General features: G+C 37.7%; 1 protein-coding gene across 1 annotated transcript in view; it reads left to right on the forward strand.

The window, feature by feature from the left end:
* Nucleotides 1-19,322, forward strand: part of LOC126379171 (scavenger receptor class B member 1-like) — a 34,693-nt gene extending 15,371 nt beyond the window's left edge. Inside the window, exons 4-12 of the mRNA XM_050027833.1 lie at nt 4,897-5,035; nt 5,582-5,700; nt 8,844-8,943; nt 9,727-9,854; nt 11,809-11,929; nt 12,142-12,292; nt 13,256-13,406; nt 13,653-13,749; nt 13,880-19,322. Of these exons, the coding sequence (XP_049883790.1) occupies nt 4,897-5,035; nt 5,582-5,700; nt 8,844-8,943; nt 9,727-9,854; nt 11,809-11,929; nt 12,142-12,292; nt 13,256-13,406; nt 13,653-13,749; nt 13,880-14,098 (1,225 nt within the window). The 3' untranslated portion in view covers nt 14,099-19,322. The remainder of the gene's footprint in view (nt 1-4,896; nt 5,036-5,581; nt 5,701-8,843; nt 8,944-9,726; nt 9,855-11,808; nt 11,930-12,141; nt 12,293-13,255; nt 13,407-13,652; nt 13,750-13,879) is intronic.
* The last annotated feature ends 4,640 nt before the right edge of the window (nt 19,323-23,962 follow it).

The raw sequence follows: 23,962 nt of genomic DNA on the forward strand, positions 1-23,962 counted from the left end.
GCGATCGCAAATTCCACTTGATATTAACTCATAATAATGAGCTAAATCAGCCCCCTCAATATTCGTTACCATGTCACTTACACCCCGTACCAGTACATACAGGTACCATGGGTGTTAGTGACACCGTAACGAATACTGAGGAGGATTATTCAGACCATGATTCTGAGTAGATATTAAGTGGAATTTCCTGTCGGAAAATTCATGATTTTTTTTTTATTATTTTCCATTCCAAACTTTTGCGACGGAAAATTCCACTTGATATCAACTCAGAATCATGGCCTGCATCATCCCTCAAAGTTTTTGTTACGATGTTACTAACACCCTGTATACATATATTATAAAATGGCGGAAAAAACAAGATGGCCGCCATACAAACACTGTTTTTTCCAGAAAATGTCTCTGGTGTAAAAATGATGTATAGGGGTCTGATCGGAACGTCATCTTTGAAAATTGCTCCGCATCAGGGTTACACCATACGGCCTGGCAAAACTATAACACCTAGAACTTTCTTGTTTTCACGAGACCTATCTAAATCTTGGTGAAATCTATAGCCGGTGAAAAAAAAAAACAAAATGGCTGAAACATAAGATGGCTGCCATTAAAGTTTCGAACTACTACAGGACACGCGAGCGGTTTGCAGCGAGCGAACCACGCGACATCTAGTATTATAATATATATGTCGCAGTCGGATTGTATAATCCGCTGTATTTCATTACGGCTAGCTGTTTTAAAAAACAGGGCCGTTTTGTAATGCGGCGGTTCAACGATTAGCCGCATTGTCATTGCGATACGTTCTCCAATAAAGCGGATCACGTTTAGCCGCATTGTACTTCTACTTAAATTGTAGGGTGACCATACTGACCATAATATTTTTTTCTAATTGCACTTTAAAATTGTTCTTAAATTCACTATTTACCGACTTTAACACGTTTCCTTTATTTAATTCACTTGTAACTTCGCTATTTAATAAAACACTTTCTGCATCCAACGCCATTGTTGTTGTTATGACAGGCGGCGCCATGAGTGTTAAGAATCGGAACTAAAAACTGTCAAAGAGGCGGCTAATCCCTCGCTTTATTACATTACGGCTAGCCGTGTTGAATGATGTATGGCGACGAATACGTTTCGGCGGTTTTTTACAATACAGCTAATCGTTGAACCGCCGCATTACAAAACGGCCCTGTTTTTGAAAACAGCTAGCCGTAATGTAATACAGCGGATTATACAATCCGACTGCGACATATATACAGCCCCGCTTCGTACTAGATACGGCCCTGACAATTAGATCAGTTCAAAGAGTATTGTGATAACCTCGATACGTCCGTTATGTATGCTAGTTGTGTGTGTATACGTTATACAATGTGTATGTATGCAAAATCAATAAAAAACATAACGTTAACTCCGTCACATAAATTCTAAGAATTTTGTTGGACATTGGCCCCGATTTCTGCAGACACCTAATTTTATTTTAAGTTATACCCGTCATTTTCTTATCCGCCGAAAAGGAAAGGGATGGATGATTATCAGCTCTTAATTTTAGGAAGAATGAGTAAATGAATGAATAACCCGCGTGAATCAAAAAGGTGCCTCGCTGGTATGCGACCCGTTTGACGTGTGCTGTCAACTTAATTCTGGCGGGTTACTAGCCAAAGTAAAATTTTTATAAGGGTTGTTTTAGATTAGAGCTTAAAATTTACGTGTGTTCCATAAATGTTATGCTTGTCGATTACCGGTCCCCTTCCTTTTCGGTGGATAAGAAAATGACAGGTATAACTTAAAATTAAATTAGATGACGTCGGCAGGAATTAGCACCATTGTGTTATTTACCGACACGTAATAGATAACTATTTTGTATAAGCCATCTTCTTCTTTCGTGTGGGTTGTGAGGTGGATTACCAACCTCATCAACCCTGGTGTCAGGGTTATTATTGAGCCGCCGAAGGCCCCTGACATGACTCATGTAACGACTACGTACTTACACCAATAATACATACATAATAACATAAACTGCCTATATACGTCCCACTGCTGGGCACAGGCCTCCTCTCAATCAACCGGAGAGGGTATGGAGCATACTCCACCACGCTGCTCCACTGCGGGTTGGTGGAGGTGTTTTTACGGCTAATAGCCGGGACCAACGGCTTAACGTGCCCTCCGAAGCACGGAATCAACTTACTTTTTCGGACAATCAGGTGATTCAAGCCTGAAAAGTCCTTACCAAACAAAGGACAGTCTCACAAAGTGATTTCGACAATGTCCCCATCGGGAATCGAACCCGGACCTCCAGATCGTGAGCCTAACGCTCTTACCACTAGACCACGGAGGCTGTTAATACATATTTTTGTTTTTTTTTTTTGATCCATACTTTTGTAACGGAAAATTCTACTTGATATCAACTCAGAATCATAGTCTGAATCATCCCTTAAAGTTTTCGTTACGGTGTCACTAACATTCTGTATATTTTAACTATTCTATGGCTTATGCAAACGGCTTCCGTGGTCAAGTGGTTGAGCGTTGGGCTCACGATCCGGAGGTCCTGGGTTCGATTCTCGGTGGGGTGGGGACATATCACAAAAATTACTTTGTGGTCCCTAGTTTGGTTAGGACATTACAGACTGATCACCTGATTGTCCGAAAGCATGATGACCCGTGCTTTGGAAGGCACGTTAAGCCGTTGGTCCCGATAAGTACTTACTGATGTAAGTAATTAGTCGTTACATGAGCCTTTGGCGGCTCAATAGTAACCGTGACACCAGAGTTGATGAGGTTGGTACTCCACCTCACAACGCACACGATAGAAAAAGAAGTACCTATCGCAAAATTCTATAAATAACTTGACCATCGTTATAATTTAGGTTGTTGAGATAGGCAGTATGTTTAATATTGCATTTTTATTGACGAGTATCTAGTTGATAATATACGATGAGTGGGGTAGGTACGATGTTTACAATATAGGAGATACAACAGTGTTAGTAAACGCTTTTTTTTGACGTGACTAAAAAAAAAAGAAAAAAAAAATGCCGCAGACGGCATTAACTAATTGGCCGGACAAATGGGGAGCGCTGAAGGCTCTCACCCGGTACAACGTTTACAACCCGGACAACAGGTCTGAGGGTGCCCACAAATTTTATATTGGCTAATAATAAACCGACAGAATTATGTTGACAGCGCACGTCAAACGGTTCGCATACCAGCGGGACCTTTTTGATTCGCCCGGGTTATTCATTCATTTACTCATTCTTCCTAAAATTAAGAGCTGTCAATTTTCCAATAATTAGTTTCTTACTCATTACTGGGGTACTTACATAATTATTAAAAAATAATGTTATGGCAAAGGCATATATAAAAATATTTGTTGCTTGATATTTGGATCAGATATGGTAAAGAATTATGTTGCCACCTATTTATTTTGATGTGACTGGGTATAATAAAAAGGGTCATTATTTATACCCAAAAACAAAGATAAAAGATGCATTTGTCTGTTAACCATGAAATTAGAATTTAATTATTTTCAGTTCCATACTCTTGCGACGGAAAATTCCACTTGATGTCAACTCAGAATCATGGTCTGAATAATCCGTCAAAGTTTTCGTTACGATGTCACTAACACTAAGTATTATCAAGTTAATAATTGTTAATTAAAACATTTATTAAGAAGGTGACATTTTACTGATACTGATTATTATAATTGTTTTTAGTTGTTTCATAAATGTCCCGCATTGGAGCAGCGTGGTGGAGTATGCTCCATACCCCCTCCGGTTGATTGAGGGGAGGCCTGTGCCCAGCAGTGGGACGTATATAGGCAGTTTATGTTATGTTATGTTATAAATGTCAAATGTAACGACCGTTGGTGCTCACGATCCGGAAGTCCCGGGTTCGATTCCCGGTGGGAACATATCACAAAAATTACTTTGTGGTCCCTAGTTTGGTTAGGGCATTACTGGCTGATCACCAGGTTGTCCGAAAGTAATCATGTAATTAAGTAGATGTAAGTAAGTAGTCGTTAGATGAGCCATGTCAGGGGCATTTGTCGGCTCAATAATAACCCTGACACCAGGGTTGATGAGGTTGGTATTTTACCTCACAACCCACACGATAAGAAGAATTGTTAATTAAAAAAAAATATCAAGAAGGTGACATCTTACACATACTGATAGTTATATACTTAGTTGTTTCATAAATGTCAAAGGGTGTTGTTTTGACTTGTGTAAAATGATATGTAGAACTTGGGTAATTGGGTACAATAAATATGTATTATGGCGTCAGAACCAAATACGATTTCCTACATTTGGCACTTATCGCTATGGGCCGTTTAGAGTCGATTCTTCTATCGTGTGGGTTGTGAGTGGATAACCAACCTCATCAACCCTGGTGTCAGGGTTACCATGGAGCCGCCAAAGGCCTCTGGCATGACTCATGTAACGACTACGTACTTACATCAGTACGTAGTAACCGGGACCAACGGCTTAACTTGCCTTCCGAAGCACGGATCATCTTACTTTTGGACAATCAGGTGATCAGTCTGCAACGTCCTAACCAAACTAGGGATCACAACAAAGTGATTTTTGTGGTTTGTCCCCACCGGGATTCGAACCCGGGATCTCCGGATCGTGAGCACAATGCTTAACCAATGGACTATAGGGGCCGTTACTAGAGTCGATTCATACTTTCATAATCCTGTCAGACAATGCCCAGATCACTCCGGACACTTCATACAAACAACCTCGTTTTACACAGACACTACACATTGACGTTATCGTACACGCGCATCTGTGTGTGCCATTTTTTTTGTTCATCTTACTATGGATGTACCTCGGATCTGACTACCCCAATTTTATTGTTATTTTTAATAAAAAAAAGTTTTTTTTTGTTATGTTATAATGTTTTTCTCTTCAGCCAGCAGCTGGAGCGAGTGAACATCAAGTTCTGGAAGGACCAGCTGAGCTTCCAAGAACGTAACCACTTCAAATTCTTACCCGACAAGAGCGCAGGCGCGCACTTCGATAAAATCATCGTACCCAATCTACCACTACTAGTGAGTACACTTTCAAGGACAGAACGTCTAATGACGTTCCGATTCCAAGGTGTCATACTATCTATTATGAACCATCAATGTCCCATGGTCTCTGCCCGTGAAAGGGTTAATTAAATATGCACCGGATCATGTAATAATCAGTATCTGTAAGATGACAGCCTCCGTGGTCTAGTGGTCAGAGCGTTAGGCTCAGGATCTGGACCGGAGATCTGGAGGTGTTTTTACGGCTAATAGCCAGGACCAACGGATTAACGTGCGTTCCGAAGCACGGAATCATCTTACTTTTTCGGACAATCAGGTGATTCAAGCCTGAAAAGTCCTTACCAAACAAAGGACAGTCTCACAAAGTGATTTCGACAATGTCCCCATGAGAATCGAACCCGGGACTTCCGGATCGTGAGTCCAACGCTCAACTACTGGACCACAGAGGCCGGGCGGTGGAGTGGAATTATCATCATCAAATCATCCATCATCATCATCTTGGAATACGGGTATTAGTTTTTATCCGAGGTTTGGTTTAATCTAACATTTTTTTTCTATCTACAGGGTGTGGTGTCAAAGGCAATAGACATGAATGTGAACAGCCTCTCGCAGAGTGCTCTCAACTACGCCTTGACCTTCGCCGTTAACCATCCTAATGCCTTCATTGAACTACCGGTTGCAAGGTAAGCCCTTTTTTTCCTAGTCTATGGCATCCCACTCCAGAGCAAAGCGTGGTAAAAGCCTACCCTCTCCTCTTCTATTGAAACAAAAAACAACAAAAAAGCAAGAAAGCTTAACAAAAAATATAATGCATACGTTCACTTCTATTCTGCGCCTTGTTCGGAGAAAGCTAGGGGTCTTAAATTGGGAATGTTCTTTAAAAAAGGTTTAGTTACAGTACAGTCATGAGCAATAATATAATGTACCCACTTTATGACTCTGTCGCACTAACATATTTGATATTAAGTGAGACTTACAGTTCAATTTGTCAAAAAAGTTAATGTGACATGGTACCAAAGTGTATACATATTAATGCTCGTGATCGTACGATCTACTCTGAACCGGCGTGTGTGTATGAATCGATTGATGAATGTGGAGTAAACGAGAGAAGTGTGTCAGTGTCGAAGCAACACAAAATTTAAAAAAACAAAAGAGATTTATAGCAATTGTACAGTACAAAAGAAAAAGATGTCATAGTTACATTATAAAAAGAAAAAATACAGTTATTAGGTACAATTTAACCCATTGGGGCGTGCTACATTACATAGGTATGTACTTAAATATTGAAATTCCATAGTCTCATATACCCTGGTTTATTCGATTTATCACAAATTGAATTCAGAACTATTGAGCCTCCAAAGGCCCCTGACATGGCTCACGTTTTTTTTTTATGTGACTTATTGTATATTTGCCGCAGATGGCATTAACTACTTGACCGGACAAATGGGTAGCGCTGAAGGGTCTCACCCGGTACATCGTTTAAGACAACAGGCCTGAGGGTGCCCAGTTGGGCGCGAACCTCCTGGCTCATGTAACGACTACTTACTTACATCAGTAAGTAGTAACCGGGACCAACTTAAGGTGCCTTCCGAACCACGGATCATCTTACTGTCGTACAATCAGGTGTTCAGCCTGTAATGTCCTAACCAAACTAGGGATCACAAAGTGATTTTTGTGATGTGTCTCCACCGGGATTCGAACTCGGGGCCTCCGGATCGTGAGCCCAACGCTCAACCTCTGGATGACAGATGCCGATTTTTCTTGTTGTTAATTAGTCTTAATATCCGCGTAAGCATTATATAGTCAGTTCATAACCTACCTAAACATGCCTACTTATATTATGTTCACTTTACTTCCTTACTTAGGAGCATAATAACACCGAGACATAACTTGCTTAATAACATAACAATGTCTTAACAATGTCAAGTCATCAATAGGTATTCATCTAATTACTACAAATGATTGGAGCTAGATAATACGCGATTTGAAAATTGATCATTAAAAACCATAGATCTGGATTTTTTTCGCTATCTTCTTCTTCTATCATGTGGGTTGTGAGGTGGAGTACCAACCTCATCAACCCTGGTGTCAGAATTACTATTGAGCCGCCAAAGGCCCCTGACGTGACTCATGTAACGACTACTAACTTACATCAGTAAGTTGTAACCGTGACCAACAGCGTAACGTGCCTTCCGAAGCACGGATCATCTTACTTCTGGACAATCAGGTGTTCAGCCTGCAATGTCCTAACCAAACTAGGGATCAGAAAGTGATTTGTCCCTACCGGGATTCTAACCCGGGACCTCCGGATCGTGAGCAGAACGCTGAACCACTGGGCCACGGAGGCCGTTGACTCGAGTGCCTGAAGTCCTCAAGTCGAGGACTTAACTGTCAACTTAAAGTCCCTCTGCGCAGGCCGACTCTTTTCCTTCTGTTTTCCTTCACGGCTATATAGGTTGTGAGAAGCTGCAGTAGTTTTAGGCGGATGAGACGTTCGTTAAGTAAAAATTGACGATTCAAAGTGTAACTATGTTACCTACTGAATAAAGATATTTTTGAATTTGACTCAAGTGGAGGAAGAGTAGAGCGTGTAGCGGACCCAACTAGTTGGCCACCTAGTTCCGCTCACATGCAACAGATGGCGCCACATTCAATAATGCAGTCTTCAAGCGGTCGTGAAACGCGGTATCGAAGTTTACACGGCAAGACGCATATAATACAACTTCCAACACACAACACAGATGGATCGTCGATTAACAACTAATAACTTGTGGCTAGCGGGGTACTATGCTCAGTTCGGTAGCCCGAAAACATCCTTTGGCGGCAGCACATCCTTGCCGCCAAACTTGCATGTGAGCGGAACTAGGTGGCCAACTAGTTGGGTCCGCTACAAGCGAACATCCCGGAGTACGGTTATTACTCGCTATTTTCATAGCCATACTACTCACTTACGCGTAAACAATTAAGTGCATCTACTAGCTACTACTGCCTACCGCCACGTGTTCTATTACATTACATAGTATTATCACGTTTTTTTCCTTAATATGGCGTTGGAGATTACCATCAATGCAGGTTACTATATCTACTATCATACATAACGGCCTCCGTGGTCCAGTGGTTGAGCGTTGGACTCACGATCCGGAGGTCCCGGGTTCGAATCCCGTTTGGTTAGGACATTACAGGCCGATCACCTGTTTATCTAAAAAGTAACATGATCTGTGCTTCGGAAGGCATGTTAAGCCGTTGGTCCCGGTTACTACTTAATGATGTAAGTAAGTAGTCGTTACATGAGCCATGTCAAGGGCCTTTGGCGGCTCAATAATAAACCCTGACACCAAGGTTGACGAGATTGGTAAAGATACAACCCACACACAACTGGGCACCGTCAGGCCTGTTGTCTTAAACGTTGTACCGGGCCTTTGGCGCTCCCCATTTGTCCGGCCAAGTAGTTAATGCCATCTGCGGCAAATCTACAACAAGTAACATAAAAAAAGTACTTCATAAGGCACGCTAAGCCGTTGGTCCCGGGCTACTAGACAAATCACCTCCACCAACAAATTCAAATTCAAAAATATCTTTATTCAGTAGGTAACATAGTTACACTTTGAATCGTCAATTTTACATAACGAACGTCTCATCCGCCTAAAACTACTGCAGCTTCTCACAACCTGTATAGCCGGGGAAAAGAAGCTGCAAGAAAACCCGCAGTGGAGCAGCGTGGTGGAGTATACTTCATATCCCCTCCGGTTAATTTAAGGGAGGCCTGTGCCCAGCAGTGAGACGTGTAGGATGTTTAATTTAATTTATTTTTTCTCTTCTATTTCAGATTTTTATGGGGTTATGATGACACCATCATCGATACAGCCAAACCGTTCCTGTCTCTGCAGGGGAAGCTGAACTTCGACAAATTTGGACTCCTAGTTACTGTAAGCTGTATTTTTATTCTCTTATGAAATAAAAAAAAAGTAGAGGAGCTCGGTGGCGCACCGGTTAATGCGCTCGGTCTGCGATTGTTGAAGTTAAGCAACTTTTGCAAAAGCCGGTCATAGGATGGGTGACCACAAAAAAAAAGTTTTTATCTCGAACTCCTCCATGCTTCGGAAGGCACGTTAAGCCGTTGGTCCCGGCTGCATTAGCAGTCGTTAATAACCACCAATCCGCACCGGGCCCGCGTGGTGGTTTAAGGCCCGATCTCCCTATCCATCCATAGGGAAGACCCGTGCCCCAGCAGTGGGGACGTTAATGGGCTGATGATGATGAAAATAAAAAAGTAAGTAAGGTACTTGCACCGCATAAGGACCACCTTTATTATAAATTGAAATTATAAAGATTTTTCTACTAAAAAACTTTAAGATAATAAATATAATATTATGAAGAATCTAACCATGCCAATTATTTGCACAAATCAGTATGATTAGCTAGCGAAAAAGCCTCGTAAAAAAGTCTAGGTATGTTTGGCCAAAGTAGGAATCCGGGTTGCTAATAAGGGCCGTTATTAAATTATTGTATTTAAATTATTTTACAATAAATTAATTTAACAAAATTATTTTTTATAAATAATTATTATTTTATTACATACGAATATTCACTAAAAGAGCAGAAATTATAAAGTGGGCTTCATTGGGTACATAAAACTGAAAATTGAAAATAAATCGATTTTTATAAAAAAATATACACAATAAAAATATTTACTTATCTTTATCTTTCAGAAAAACGGCACGGTGTCAGATCGCCTCACCATCAACACAGGCGAAAATGACAAGGACAGAATGAACATGATCCAGAGACTGAACGGTGAAGACAGACTGCCCTACTGGGGTAGCCAGGAGTGTAACAGGTACATATAAATATAGTTTATCTCCTCTTTCGGAGGGTATTTACCAGAGACACGGGTCACAGACCAAGTGCCAATGGAAGGAGGGTATAATAATTATGTATATGTGCGTTCAGTCATGATGTCAATGTCGGAGGATAGGAATTTGCGTACTATCCGACAGGTGTTAAGGATGGCTGCTTTCTGCATGATGACATACGTGTTGGTAGGGAGACCTAGCATTTTCAGACTGTGGCGGAGGTGCTTGGGAATCACCCCCGTGGTGGAGAGCATCAGGGGTACAATAAATACTTTTTGTAAATTATTATTATTATATAAGCTCACGACTTTATCACAATTGGGGTCTTCTTCTATCGTGTGGGTTGTGAGGTGGTGTAACAACCTCATCCACCCTGGTGTCAGGGTTACTATTGAGCCGCCAAAGGCCCCTGACATGGCAGTGGGGACGTTAATGGGCTGATGATGAGTCGTTTATTACCGTGAGATTTGTGTCTATAATTTTGTAACGCAATCTATAAATCATCGGCTTTAGAGCGAGGCCATATTTTTTCATTCATCACATCCACTATGAATGATTGATAAGAGGTGTTTTTATTATACTTGAGGTTATAAGTCATATCATATTTGATAAAGATGTATATTACACCAACTCGGTCTCTGCCTACCCCTTCGTAGATACAGGCGTGAAGCCATGTATGTTATTTAATAGCTTTTTCTCTCTTTTCTTTTCTTAACCCTTTTACGGACAGAGATCATGGGTCATTGATGGTCCATAATAACTTATATGACACCTTGGGAGCGGAACGTCATTAGACGTTCTGTCATTGAAAGTGTTAATTATATCAAGTATAATCCGCACAGCCCTGAGCCGTGGTTCGCGCCTAACTAGCCGCTCTCAGACCTGCCGTCTTCCATTTTGTATCGGCTTGAGCCTCCAGCGCTCCTCATTTGCCCGGCCAAGTAGTTAATATCATTTACGGCAATATAGATAGATAAAATACTTTATTCAGCACAATGGACACAAAATACAGAGATAAGGACAACATATACAGAAAAGCACAACAGGCGACCTTATTGCTCATGCAGCAATTTCTTCCAGGCAACCTTAACAATATATATACAGGCAATAGTACGTCACGCAAGAAAAAACACGACTATACAGACAAGTAATTAACACATTTTGATAATTTTTTTCACTTGTTATACAAGGAATAGATAATGTCCAAACACGATATCATTTGACAGATAAACTTTGACATTTTGCAATAAACAATGACATTATGACTTCCAGTAATTTCACACTCGATAGTGACAATATTTTCGAGAAATATATTTGGGCTTTCCTTATTGATTGAATTTTAGTTCTGTGCAATAAAGTATATTTGATTTGATTTGATTTGATTGATGGCTCACCGAGACGTCAAGACCACGTTCCCACTTGCCCAGCCATGGTCACCAGATAATTCATGTTGAAGTGTGATTCTATGGTAGCTAACTTACATGGCGATACTTTAGCTAATTGTCGACATTTTAGCAATTTGGCGACACTTCAGCAATTTGGTAACACCTTAGCAACTTGGCGTCACTTTAGCAATTTGGTAACACCTTAGCAACTTGGCGTCACTTTAGCAATTTGGTAACACCTTAGCAACTTGGCGACACTTTAGCAACTTGGCGACATTCAAAAGACAAAAGATTTATTTACAGTTTTAATGATTTTTATATATGTGACAAATAATAGTAATTAAATACATTAGTTAGTAGTTCACTTATATATCAATAACAAAATTTACGTCCTTGGAATGTTGGAGATACCAATTTAATGGTAACACTTACGTCGGCATGGGCTAGTAATGGCGGCTTGTCATAGGATTGAGCGTACCTGGTAATTATACCATGGTTTTATTAACATTTTATGGATTCGAATTAAATGATTATCAATTCAATTTATTTCCAGTATCGAAGCATCAGACGGGTCGATCTTCCCCCCACTCCTGCTGGATAGGAAGACTCCCCTACACGTGTTCTACCCCAACCTGTGCAGACGACTACCCTTCAAGTACGACAGAGACATTGAGGTACGTACACAATTGAAATAGTACTAAGAGTATAGGGTGTTCGTGTCGCCGCAACGAAAACAAAAGATGTCGTGTCGTGTGGGTTGTGAGGTGGATTACCAAACCCATCAACCCTGGTGTCAGGGTTACTACTGAGCCACCAAAGGCCCCTGACACGGACATGTAATGACTACTAATGCACCGTCGTGAGATTATGTTATCTGTCATTTCAGGTGGCAGATGGCATTCAACTCTTGCGCTACAGGATGCCACAAAACGTGTTCGACGACCCTGCCCACAACCCAGCGAACCAGTGCTACTGTGAGATAGACACGGGTGTCTGTCCCCCTCGCGGCGTCATCAACGTAACCGCCTGCGCCATGGGTGAGTTCCACTTCCCCGGCCAAGTGACTAATACACTCAATCATAACATAACAAATATTTTATTGCACAAACAGGAAAATAGTAAAATACAAAACAAAAGAGAAATAGAAAGAGTACACAATAGGCGTCCTTATTGCTAAGTAGCAATCTCTACCAGGCAACCAATCAGTAAGGTATCTCAAAAACATGAAGCTTAAAGAACAAATTATATAGAAATGAAGATACAAAAAATATTTTATGTGTTGTTGTTATCATATTTATTGAAGAACCCCTTTTCTATAACTATACAGGTGTTTACAATGCAATACAACACCTACAAATATACTATAATTGCACCAAAATAAATGGAAATATTTACAAAATACTCTCAACTAAGTACATGGCAAATGGCAGCCTTATCGCTTGAAGCGATTTCTTTCAGGCCGAACTATAAGGCGAGGATATTTCCTCGCGGCGGGGTGTTAATGACATCGTAACGAAAACTTTGTGGTCGATTCGGACCATGATTCTTAGTTGATATCAATGCAATTTTCCGTTGCAATTTTCCTTTTTAATTATTTTGAGTTATTTCGAACGTCTCATTCGGAGATCCGGTGAAATTGAGTGGTAGACAAGAGAAAAGATAAGATAAGGGAGGGGAGGGAAGCAGGGGAGGGTGTTAATAAGGGAGAGATGTAAAAGACTATATAGTGGGATTTGGGTATGTTAAGGGTGAATATCAAAATGTGTCAAGTTTGGTGGCGAACTTTCATATTATTTTTTCATGAAAAATTGGGTTCCGACATGAAAAAACAACAACAAGGAACAAGTTAGCTAGAACTATCCTTTTTCATGTCGGAACCCAATTTATCACGAAAAAAATAATATGGAAATTCGCCACCGAACTTGACATTTTGATATTCACCCTTAAGTTGTTTTGGACACGTAGAGGTATTTGGTTCACGTTCACGACCATGTCTACAGGTGCACCAGCGTTGGTGTCATTCCCACACTTCAACCAGGCTGACCCCGAGCTCAGGGAGCAGGTCCTGGGCATGCATCCGGACCCGGAGAAGCACGACAACTACCTGGACGTCCATCCGACCCTTGGCATTGCCCTTAGTGGTAAATCCAGGTATGACTCTATCCATAAAGGCAGCTAATCAGCAACTAAACCTTTCCAGCGACAATAGATGGCGTAAGTGTAGCCACACCATTCGGCCTCCATGGTCCAGTGGTTGAGTGTTATGTTCACGATTCGGAGGTCCCGGGTTCTAGTCCCTGTGGGGAAATATCAAAAAAATCACTTTGTGATCCTTAGTTTGGTTAGGACATTAAAATTAATTAATTTACTTACTTAAGTATTATATGTTTGTTTCAGTTTACAATTCAACATCCAAGTGAGAAAGACTCCGATGTTTTCGTCACTCAATTTCTTACCCCACGGACTAATATTACCCATAGCTTGGGTTGAAATGGTGAGTTCATGCTGATATTAGGAATTAATTTCTCGACTATAAGCACGGAATCAACTTATTAAATTAATAATTTAACTCATGGACTTAAATAGGTTGTAGTTTAAAATTTATTTTTTTACCCCCGTTTCAGAGCGTCGAAGAGTTACCGGAGAGCCTACGTTCCCTGGTCTACCACGGGACATACTCCACCGCAGCAGTCCAATTAGGACTCATCGTGACATCAGTCATAGCTCTTGTCGTCTCCGGTATATGCCTCTGCTTGCTGCTAGTGCGAAAGAGACAAAAACCCTGCATGACCTTGAAAAAGGTCCCAGTTGACACAGAACTGAAGGCACAGCAGCTATCGTGAGAGTGGTTAAAAGTGATAGGTAATAGAACTTAAAAACTGGTGGTAACGTTGGTGAAAGAAAGGTGAAAGATTAACTTAAGTTGTTGCGAATATTGTTGAACTACTTGTGTGAACGAGGAGCTTTCCAAGTCAAGTTCCCTAATGAATATATAGATGGCACTCTACAGTCATGAGTAATATAATGTACCCACTTTAGAACCCTGTCGCGCTATCATATTTGACATTTAGTGAGACTTCCAGTTTAATTTGTCAAAAAAGTTAATGTGGCATGGTATCAAAGTGTATACATATTAGTACTCGTGACCGTACGTATAACGTTGCGTTCATTCAACCTTCTAATTCCATGGATTTCAGACATATGCATCTTTTATCTTTGTTTTTGAGTCTGCTACTTATCGGATAAAATATGGATCAACGGGAAAGTAGGTAATTATCTCGCAGGAATTATACAACACCATCTAAATTTTTTTTGAGGAACTTGCCTTAAAATGTCCCTCATTGACTAGACATCTTGCCATTTTTCCTATGGGTTCTAAGGTCAATGACCGACTTCACCAATCTGGCGGCAGTGTTATTAAGTCGAGTCTCTTGGCATGGCTTGTAACGACTGCGTAAATACATACCTATAGTAAACTGAAACTGAACGCTTGAAGTGTTTTTAAAAAAACCGAACCGTTTTCTTAGCAATCAGCTGATCCTTGAAGGATGTCTTTGACCTCAAGACCATAGAGACATGTTTAATGTACCAACTAAACGCAAGTAGAGTTTGCTTTCCAACGAGGTAAATATTGGGTGAATTTATGCCACCGGAAGTACGGATAAATTCGGTTGTGCAAATATTTGAAAAAACGGGTAATTTTTCTTTTAGACTGATTTACGAATTAAGAATTACATAACAAAAAGTACGTTTGACGTTTATTGAAGACGTCATATGTGTGTATTTCTGTAAAAAATCCATAGGAATATCGTTTTGTACTTTCGGTGCCGAAAATTCATCCAGTTCATTCGCACGAGTTGTTACAATCAAAACCAAAGTGACAGTGAACAGGTGCAGTAAGTGTTAGTTTAAGGAGTTTATTTAGTAGGAATATGCCAGGCATTTTTAAATCATGGTAAACAATTATTAATTGATTGCGTTACGCGTGATTATAAAACTATCCCTTTACGTACAGTCATGAGCAATATAATGTACTCACTTTAGGACTCTGTCGCACTAACATATTTGACATTTAGTGAGACTTACAGTTCAATTTGTCAAAAAAGTTAGTGTGACATGGTACCAAAGTGTATACATATTATTGCTCGTGACCGTACCTCAATTGGTTGTTAATTGATTTCCAAATCGGTTCGGGGTTTGAAAAGGTTACGTTGATTATTTCGTGTAAGTAATAAATGTAATGTAACCTATTTGCAACATCACTTTTGAAATAAAAAATGTATTTTAAATTAGAATAAATTGATATAAATTATAATATTTAAAATTTATTATTTAGCGAAAGGAGATTGACCAGAAGTGGTCCAAACGTCTACCACTAACGAGGCCTGTTTACCGAAATAGGTTACTAAATACTAAATCGCAGTCAAAAATATGCTGTCAGTAAAAAGTTTATGGTTTTGTGAAGAATCGTGTTTTTTAACCCTTTCACGGACAGAGAACATGGGTCAATGATGGTTCATAATAGGTAATATGACACATTGGGATCGGAACGTCATTTGACGTTCTGTCCTTGAAAGAGGGGCAAACATATTCTTTACTGATGCATATTTTTTTTACTGCAGTTTGGAATGTATTACTCAGTATTTAGTGACCTATTTCGGTAAACAAGCCTCGTCGGTGGTGGATATTTAGACCATGTCCCATACAACTTTGGTCAATCTTCATTATTTCATTTCATTTAGACATTTGCGCACTTAAGCCAAGTAATTTGCTTTTTTAAGTGAAATCATAGATTTACTAATGAAATGCTCAGTGTGGCATTTTTAAACCCTTTATTTAGAAGCTGAGAATCAGTTTAATAATCCAATATGGCATTTCTGAACAGAATCTGTTTTTAGCATTATTATTTTTATATATATTTTTTAATCTTATTTATTAGAATAAATGCAACGGCTGCCACTGCCATCGCAACACGTATGCGTGGTGCGAAGATACGGTCCTGCTCGTTTAGAGACAGTTTCCTCGCGCGGTTTATGCCTCGCACGGCAAATGCCTCGCGCGGAAAATGCCTCGCGCGGCAAATGCCTCGCGCGGCAAATGCCTCGCACGGAAAATGTCTCACGCAGCAAATGCCTCGCGCGGCACATGCCTCGCGAGACTGTCCACTTAGTGTAGACGCGTCTAATGCCTTGGAAAAGCACATCCCAGATGTGTAAATTTTGCTCAAAATATTCTATAAAATTTATATTTTTATATATATTTGCATTTTATTATTGAATGTTATTTCTCATTTATTTTTTATGAATATATTATGGGAAAGTATTTCATATACCATATCATAAAACATTATTATCATGATACAAATATAATAGTTTAATAAGATTAAATATTCATATTTTAAGTGGGTGTTATAATTTTAAAGCAAAGTATATTATAAATAAATGTTACCTATATTATATTTTTGTATTCTATTTAGTACGTGAATTACTTAAAAATTAATTAAAATATGTAAAATATAGAATCTACTTTATATAGGCTGTGTTGAATAAAAATAGACGGAATTATGTAATAAGATATAAAAATATTCTAAAATCTATATTTCCTACTTAATTTAGTATGACGCATAATATATTTCTTTTTATTATGACCATGACACGCGCCTGAAGTAGGTAAAGAGTTTTATACATAATTATATTGGTATATACGTCGGAAGATGACTTAGTTATGAACAAATTAAAAAAATAAGACCGCTACTTATCAAAAATAAAATAAGTATTTTTAATAAAAAAAGATTCGATTTTTGTAATCTTTATAAGTAATCCAGGGTATTAATACAAATAATACTTGACAAAAGACTTCAAAAAAATGGACGTTTTTAATTTGGCCCGTATGTGCGTAATTAAATTACTATATATTATTCCTGAAAAAAAAAACCGCAAAAATTATAACAGCAAAAACTGCATAAAAAATATTCAGTGATACGCCAGAGTGTTACCCAATAATCGACTGAATCTCGATTAATAATCGATTATATTCTAAACCCCTTACAACGCCATCTATATTTGTTTGCGGAACGTGGCCTAGAAAGTCCCGCATTCTCATTATCCCTCTAGCATTATCACATTTTTCACAGGGTCCGCTTACCTAACCTGAAGATTTGACAGGTCCGGTTTTTTACAGAAGCGACTGCCTGTCTGACCTTCCAACCTGCGAAGGGAAAACCAGCTCAACACAGGTTAGGTCACATACCTCCGAAAATCTCGGGAACGTGGGTATATTCTAAACCCCTTAATAATCGATATTTAGATTCTTTATCGATAATCGATTATTCGGCAACACTTGAGACATATTTGATGACAGACCTCATTTAATAATGTACTTATAATGATTTTGTTTAATCATATCAAATGGGTACGTATTTGAATATCTAAAATTGAAATACTTTACGTAAACATACCTACGTTCAGAATCCCTAAAATCATTATACCTAATGGTTTTTCTAATTAAATTCAAAATACCGCAAGTTTAAAATGTCAAATGGATTATGCTACCTAAGTTCATAAAGCTAAAACTTGAAATATCTACGTTTAAAATCCCTTAAATTGATGTACCTCAAAGTTTATTGACCTAAATTCAAAATACTGTTAGTATGTGAAGATCAAAAGGTATAAGCAAAAAGAAACACGACCTATTACAGTATTAAATTTTAATCAACATAATGGTTATCAAAAATAAAAGTGTAATTTTCTACTTAGTAATACAAAGGTACAGAAATAATACAGTACACTAAAGTACGATAATAACCAACAAAAATTACAACTCCGATGATAATTATACGATAATTGACTTATCTTATAAATCAAATTATTATTTAAATTAAACCTAACATATTAATCATTACAGATTTTCTGCAATAGCTCGCAATAGATCCACGTGGCTGTATTCAGGAATTTTTTTTAATATGTTGTCAATTTTTCTCAACTTGTAATGACCTTTTCTCATCCGTTTTTTTGGTACTGCTTTTTTGCTCGCGGCGCCCGAACTACTATTTAAGAAAAACGCTCACGAGTGATGCATCATTTAGGTATTTTGACCACTGGGTATTTTAAACGTTGGTGTTATAACTGTAGATATTTTATTACATTAGACATTTAGTCCATTAGTTTTTTTAAACTTAGGTACTTATTTTATAAGTCGGCGTTATAAGCTAAGGTATTATAAACCATTAGGTATAATGATTTTAGGGATTCTGAACGTAGGTATTTTACGTAAAGTATTTCAATTTTAGATATTCAAATACGTACCCTATCAAATTGATGTATCATTATCCTAAAAAAACTATAAGATCCGTTAGACTATTTTAAGGATACCACACGTAAACACGTTACGGCGTCGCAACGTGCCTCGATGTACATGACGATTTAGCAATTGTGACTTTTTTAATAAGTTATAAATTTTTAAAATTGCGCCACCGAAATTAATTAAAAATATAATATACAAAAATGCACCCGTTTACGCGCGTGAGTCCTTAGGTATGGTATGTGACATAATTTTACTTAAGTACATTTAAGGGTATGATTGTTAAGGGGAAAATGAATTGGAAATCTATGTAAGTAAGTGAGTATACGTAATTGTAATTAAACCTAAATTGCGCGCAGTAAAGCGTTTTTAAAAAAACAAACGGACTATGACTTAATTATAAAGTCTAGGCGCACGCGCCGAAGTCACCTAATTTGCGGGAAAATGGCGGTCGCGCGACGTTGCATACGATGTCAATCAAAGATTTGTAAAACGCGAAAATTTCGGCGCGTGCGGTTCGTGTAGCTACGCGTTTACCTATAGCAGGTACTTATTGTCCTGTCCAACTTATACCTAAATCAGAGCCTCAAAAAACACATGCCAACAGGCTTTCAAACAGTAACTAATTTAAAATTAACTATGGTAATAGGAACTAATTTTGTAAAATTATTCAGTTTTAATTTTGTCTGAATCCATTGTGCCTTGAGAATATAAAGATGAGATTGCTGTTGACTTAAATGTGTTAGAAATAAAAGAATGTTGATATGATTCTCGAATTTTCTTTCCGTAATCCCTACCTTGATTCTATCTCCTTTTTACCGGGTCTATGTTTCAAAGGACGATATTGTATATACGATCCTGATCGCTTATTATTGAGCCTCTATAGACCCCTGAAGACGTTGAGCGTTGTGCTCACGATCCGGCGGTCCTGGGTTCGAATCCCGGTGGGGACAAATCACAAAAATCACTTTGTGATCCCTAGCTTGGTTAGGACATTACATGCTGATCACCTGATTGTCCAAATAGTAAGATGATCCGTGCTTCGGAAGGCACGTTAAGCCGTTGCTCCCGGTTACTACTTACTGATGTAAGTAAGTAGTCGTTACATGGGCCATGTCAGGGGTGCATGTTGATATTGTATTTTTTTTTTATGGCAATGGGTCGCTTAGGTATTGTATTTTTATAACCAAGGATTTTGCCTTCGTTCTCATAATATTATATTCTCAAAATATTACATTCGCAAAACATTACGTTCGCAATTTGCACGTATACTGTTTGGTCACCATAACATTTCTCTTCAAAAAAGAATGAAATTTTATAGAACCCTACCTTCTAGCATAGTCGTATACGTTCGTTGTCTCCAGCATCACACCTCTAGCCGATTTGGTTCCACACAAATGGACGATACAGTTCTGAAATTCCGAGTCTAGCATCACTACACTTTCATATTTAAGAAACCCGTTTCATCACTCGCGACGCTAAACTATAAAGTTTCTTTACCTTATTCAGAGAAATAATAAATACTGAGCAAATCGTTTTGCTTCCAAAACATCGTTGGAGGTACTCAGAAAATAGTATCACTTTAATTTAGGTAGGTACTCGACGAGCCAATACTACCCGACGCGCCGCAAGTTAATGCTGGTTTGTAATTGGCCAGAATAGGCCAGTTTCCAACTAGTCAAATCAGTTACTTTTTACTAAATGTCAAAAGAAATTACTATGGAATTTGTATGAAAAAGCACACTAAAAATTCATAAATAATTTAAATAGGAAAAATAAAATGTCTTTATTTAGTAATTTCTTCATAATTTAATAATTTATTCAGAATTTATCTTAAACCTAGTACACGACCCAATGAGTGAATGACAGACGCTCTGCTATTGGTCGAAATTCAAACAACAACGTAACCATAGACTAAAGTTATGCTATAGTTTTTTTTTTTGCATCCTAACAGGTGTAGGTATTCGTAGATGTTAGGAATCAGAATCATTTCAATCAATCAATAATACTTTATTGCACAACGACATAAACATACGCATAAAAACATAAGTACAATAGGCGGCCTTATTGCTAAATAACAATTAATCAATGAATCATTTATTCATCGTAATTATCAAGGATAAACTTGTTGAAGGTCAATGTAACAAGGTTGAACTGGCCCCGATTCCTGCAAACACCTAATTTTACTGTTATAGCTGTCATTTTCTTATCCACCGAAAAGGAAAGGGATGGATGATTGACAGCTCTTAATTTTAGGAAGAATGAGTAAATTAATGATGTGATGCTTCGTCGCCACGCCACGCGCGCAATTTTAGAATAAATAATACACAAAATATGTTCGTAAATTGTTCGTTATTTGTTCTATATTGAAAAAAATGTACTATAGTAGATTAAGAAATAATAAATAAAATATGTGGCGTTGCGGCGAAGCCTACTTTCTGCCCACGCCACACTTAATGAGATTTAATAAGGTCTTCTATGGTTCCAAATACATCATTAAATAAATGTACTGTTATTGTTCGTTGCATTAAACTTATAATTCTAGGAAATAAATAGACAGAACAAGAAATAATTAAAAAATAAAAATAAGGAGTGGTAACTTTCGATGTATAAGTTCACTAGCAATACGCACAATGAACGTTTGCATTGAGAGAAACATCAGGCGTTTATTCAGTTAGTTTCCATCACAAACTATTTTCTACTAATTACTACTACTAATTTTACTATAATTTTTTTATTATACTAATTTTTTACTAATAATACGTAAATAAAAATAAAAATTGTTAATTTTTTATAGGTTTAATTCCCTATGTGTAAAAATCTTCAGAATTATTTACTTATACTCGTTACTTTGGTTAGCCTTAAGATCAAAGGATGTACACATAATTTAATTGTTTGTGTGATGTGCAGAGAACAAAATATGATTTACTATATAAATAGATAAACGCCCTTTTTTTTATCCTTTCCTTATTTTTAATTACTTCTCTATATTTCTTGAAACTGTATGTTTAATAAAACTAACAATAACAGTACATTAATTTATTTAATTTATATGGAATTTGACCAATAACGCCTGATGTTTCTCTCAATGCAAACGTTCATTGTGCGTATTGCTAGTGAACTTATACATCGAAAGTTACCACTCCTAATTTTTATTTTTTTTATTTTTTCTTGTTCTATTTATTTCCTAGAATTATAAGTTTAATGCAACGAACAATAACAGTACATTTATTTAATGATGTATTTGGAACCATAGAAGACCTTATTAAATCTCATTAAGTGTGGCGTGGGCAGAAAGTAGGCTTCGTCGCAACGCCACATATTTTATTTATTATTTCTTAATCTACTATAGTACATTTTTTTTCAATATAGAACAAATAACGAACAATTTACGAACATATTTTGTGTATTATTTATTCTAAAATTGCGCGCGTGGCGTGGCGACGAAGCATCACACAATTAATGGATAACCCGGGAGAATCAAAAAGTTATCTCGCTGGTATGCAAACCGTTTGACGTGTGCGTATTTAATTCACCAGCATTGTTTTCTCATTCATTTTTTAAAATTACATCTGTCAATTATCCCTCCCGAATAAGAAAATTGAATATAGAATGTGATAATTAAAAAGGGTTTTTAATAGATGCAGCCAGAAAATGTAATGTCCTAATGGATTTTAGTAGACTAAATTTGTCTCGTAAATTATAATAAAATGAATAACATCTAAGTAGTTACAGTATTTATTACTAATAAGAATAATTAAGAACCTATTTTACATTTAGTACTAAGAACTAAAGAAAACTATAATTAATAAATAAATGAAGCGGTTGATGAATGTGGAGGAAGCAAGAGAAGTGTCAGGATCGAAGCAAATGGAATTCCATAGTCTCTGCTTACCCCGGTGGGAAATAGGCGTGAGTTTATGTACCTATGTATAATTAATAAACAAATCAGAAGTAGGTCTAAATCAAGAATAGTAATAAACACGACAATAAATTATAATTAAATCGACGCTTCTCATTAAAATAATTCAAGCGCCTCACTGGTTTATGTTTCGTTTAAGGATTATCAGAAAAATATGAAATACGAGTTGTAGGCATAATAAATGAATTGTTATTTTACAGTTGGTATAAAAATATTATTCTTGATATTTTAAATCCTTAATGTTAATGTTCCAAATTCAAATTGTATTTAAACTCGCGTTTTGTTAGGCGAAAACAGTTTCGATTTTTTAATGATAAATTGAATATTATTTAGTAAAATAAATGGCGCTGATTCCATACCAAATACCATCTAATTTTATTTTAAGTTAGTCACTTTCTCCGCCGAAAAGGAAGGCGGAAGGGTAATCGACAGGCATAACATTTATAAAACACACGTCATTTTAGGTAAAAAAACCAACCATCTTAAAATTTTACATTGATCAATTATTAGAATTAAGTTGACAGCAGACATCAAACAGGTTGCATATCAGCGAAATGCCAATTTTATTCGCCCGGTTCGTTCTTTCATTTATAAATTAACAGCTGTCAATAATCCATCCCTTTCCTTTTCAATGGATAAGAAAATGACAGGTATAACTTAAAATAAAATTAAGTGTCTGCAGGAATCAGGGCCCATATTTTATTCATTATTTTTACATGGTTTATTATCAAAATTAAACCACATAACGGGTTCTTACCGCGTTGAAATCAGGGATATGAGACTCCCCATATTTCGACACTGTTGCAAGTGCCATGATATCACGGGATGACTGATGACCATATTTTATTAACTAGTACGTTATTGATTATAATTATTATTATCAAGTGACAAAATCGGTCCTGGCCAGGCGCTCAGGTGGGTAATATTTCAGATCATTGATCTTTAGGTTTGGACGCCTCTTCTGGCGGCTTTGTCTTCTCCTCCTTTAGCTTGTTTTCTTTCAGTTGAATGTATTGTTCTATCTCTCCCGGTTCCCGGCCGATGTGGAACTGCCTCAAGGTCTCTTCCAGTTCTTTCGTGATCTCGAGTTCTTCGCTGGCCTTCTCGATGTGGTGCGTTACAAACAAGCCAGCTGTCACTGTCATCAACTGTAAAATAAATATTTTTTTTTTGTTGTTATACATACATAGCATCACGCTTATATCTCCAAAGGGGTAGGCAGACGTGTATGTTTAAGCGTCTGGCCACTATTTACTTAAGTAAAGTCTCCAACATGTGTGACGTCTGGCGCCATAAGAGCGAGGGGACGTGAGGTAAACCTAGCTCAGCCGTTGGTGGGGAGCGGAGAGTTGCCGTTCTATAGGTAGTATTATTCCTTATTCTATGGTAGACGGAACATGCCTGGGAACACACATTATACTTATTTTTTTTTTTCATAGGTACGAGTAGGTATATGTTTGTTTATACGAGCCATGGTAGCCCAGTT

This window comes from Pectinophora gossypiella, chromosome 28, assembly GCF_024362695.1.
Source record: "Pectinophora gossypiella chromosome 28, ilPecGoss1.1, whole genome shotgun sequence".
Taxonomy (NCBI): domain Eukaryota; kingdom Metazoa; phylum Arthropoda; class Insecta; order Lepidoptera; family Gelechiidae; genus Pectinophora; species Pectinophora gossypiella.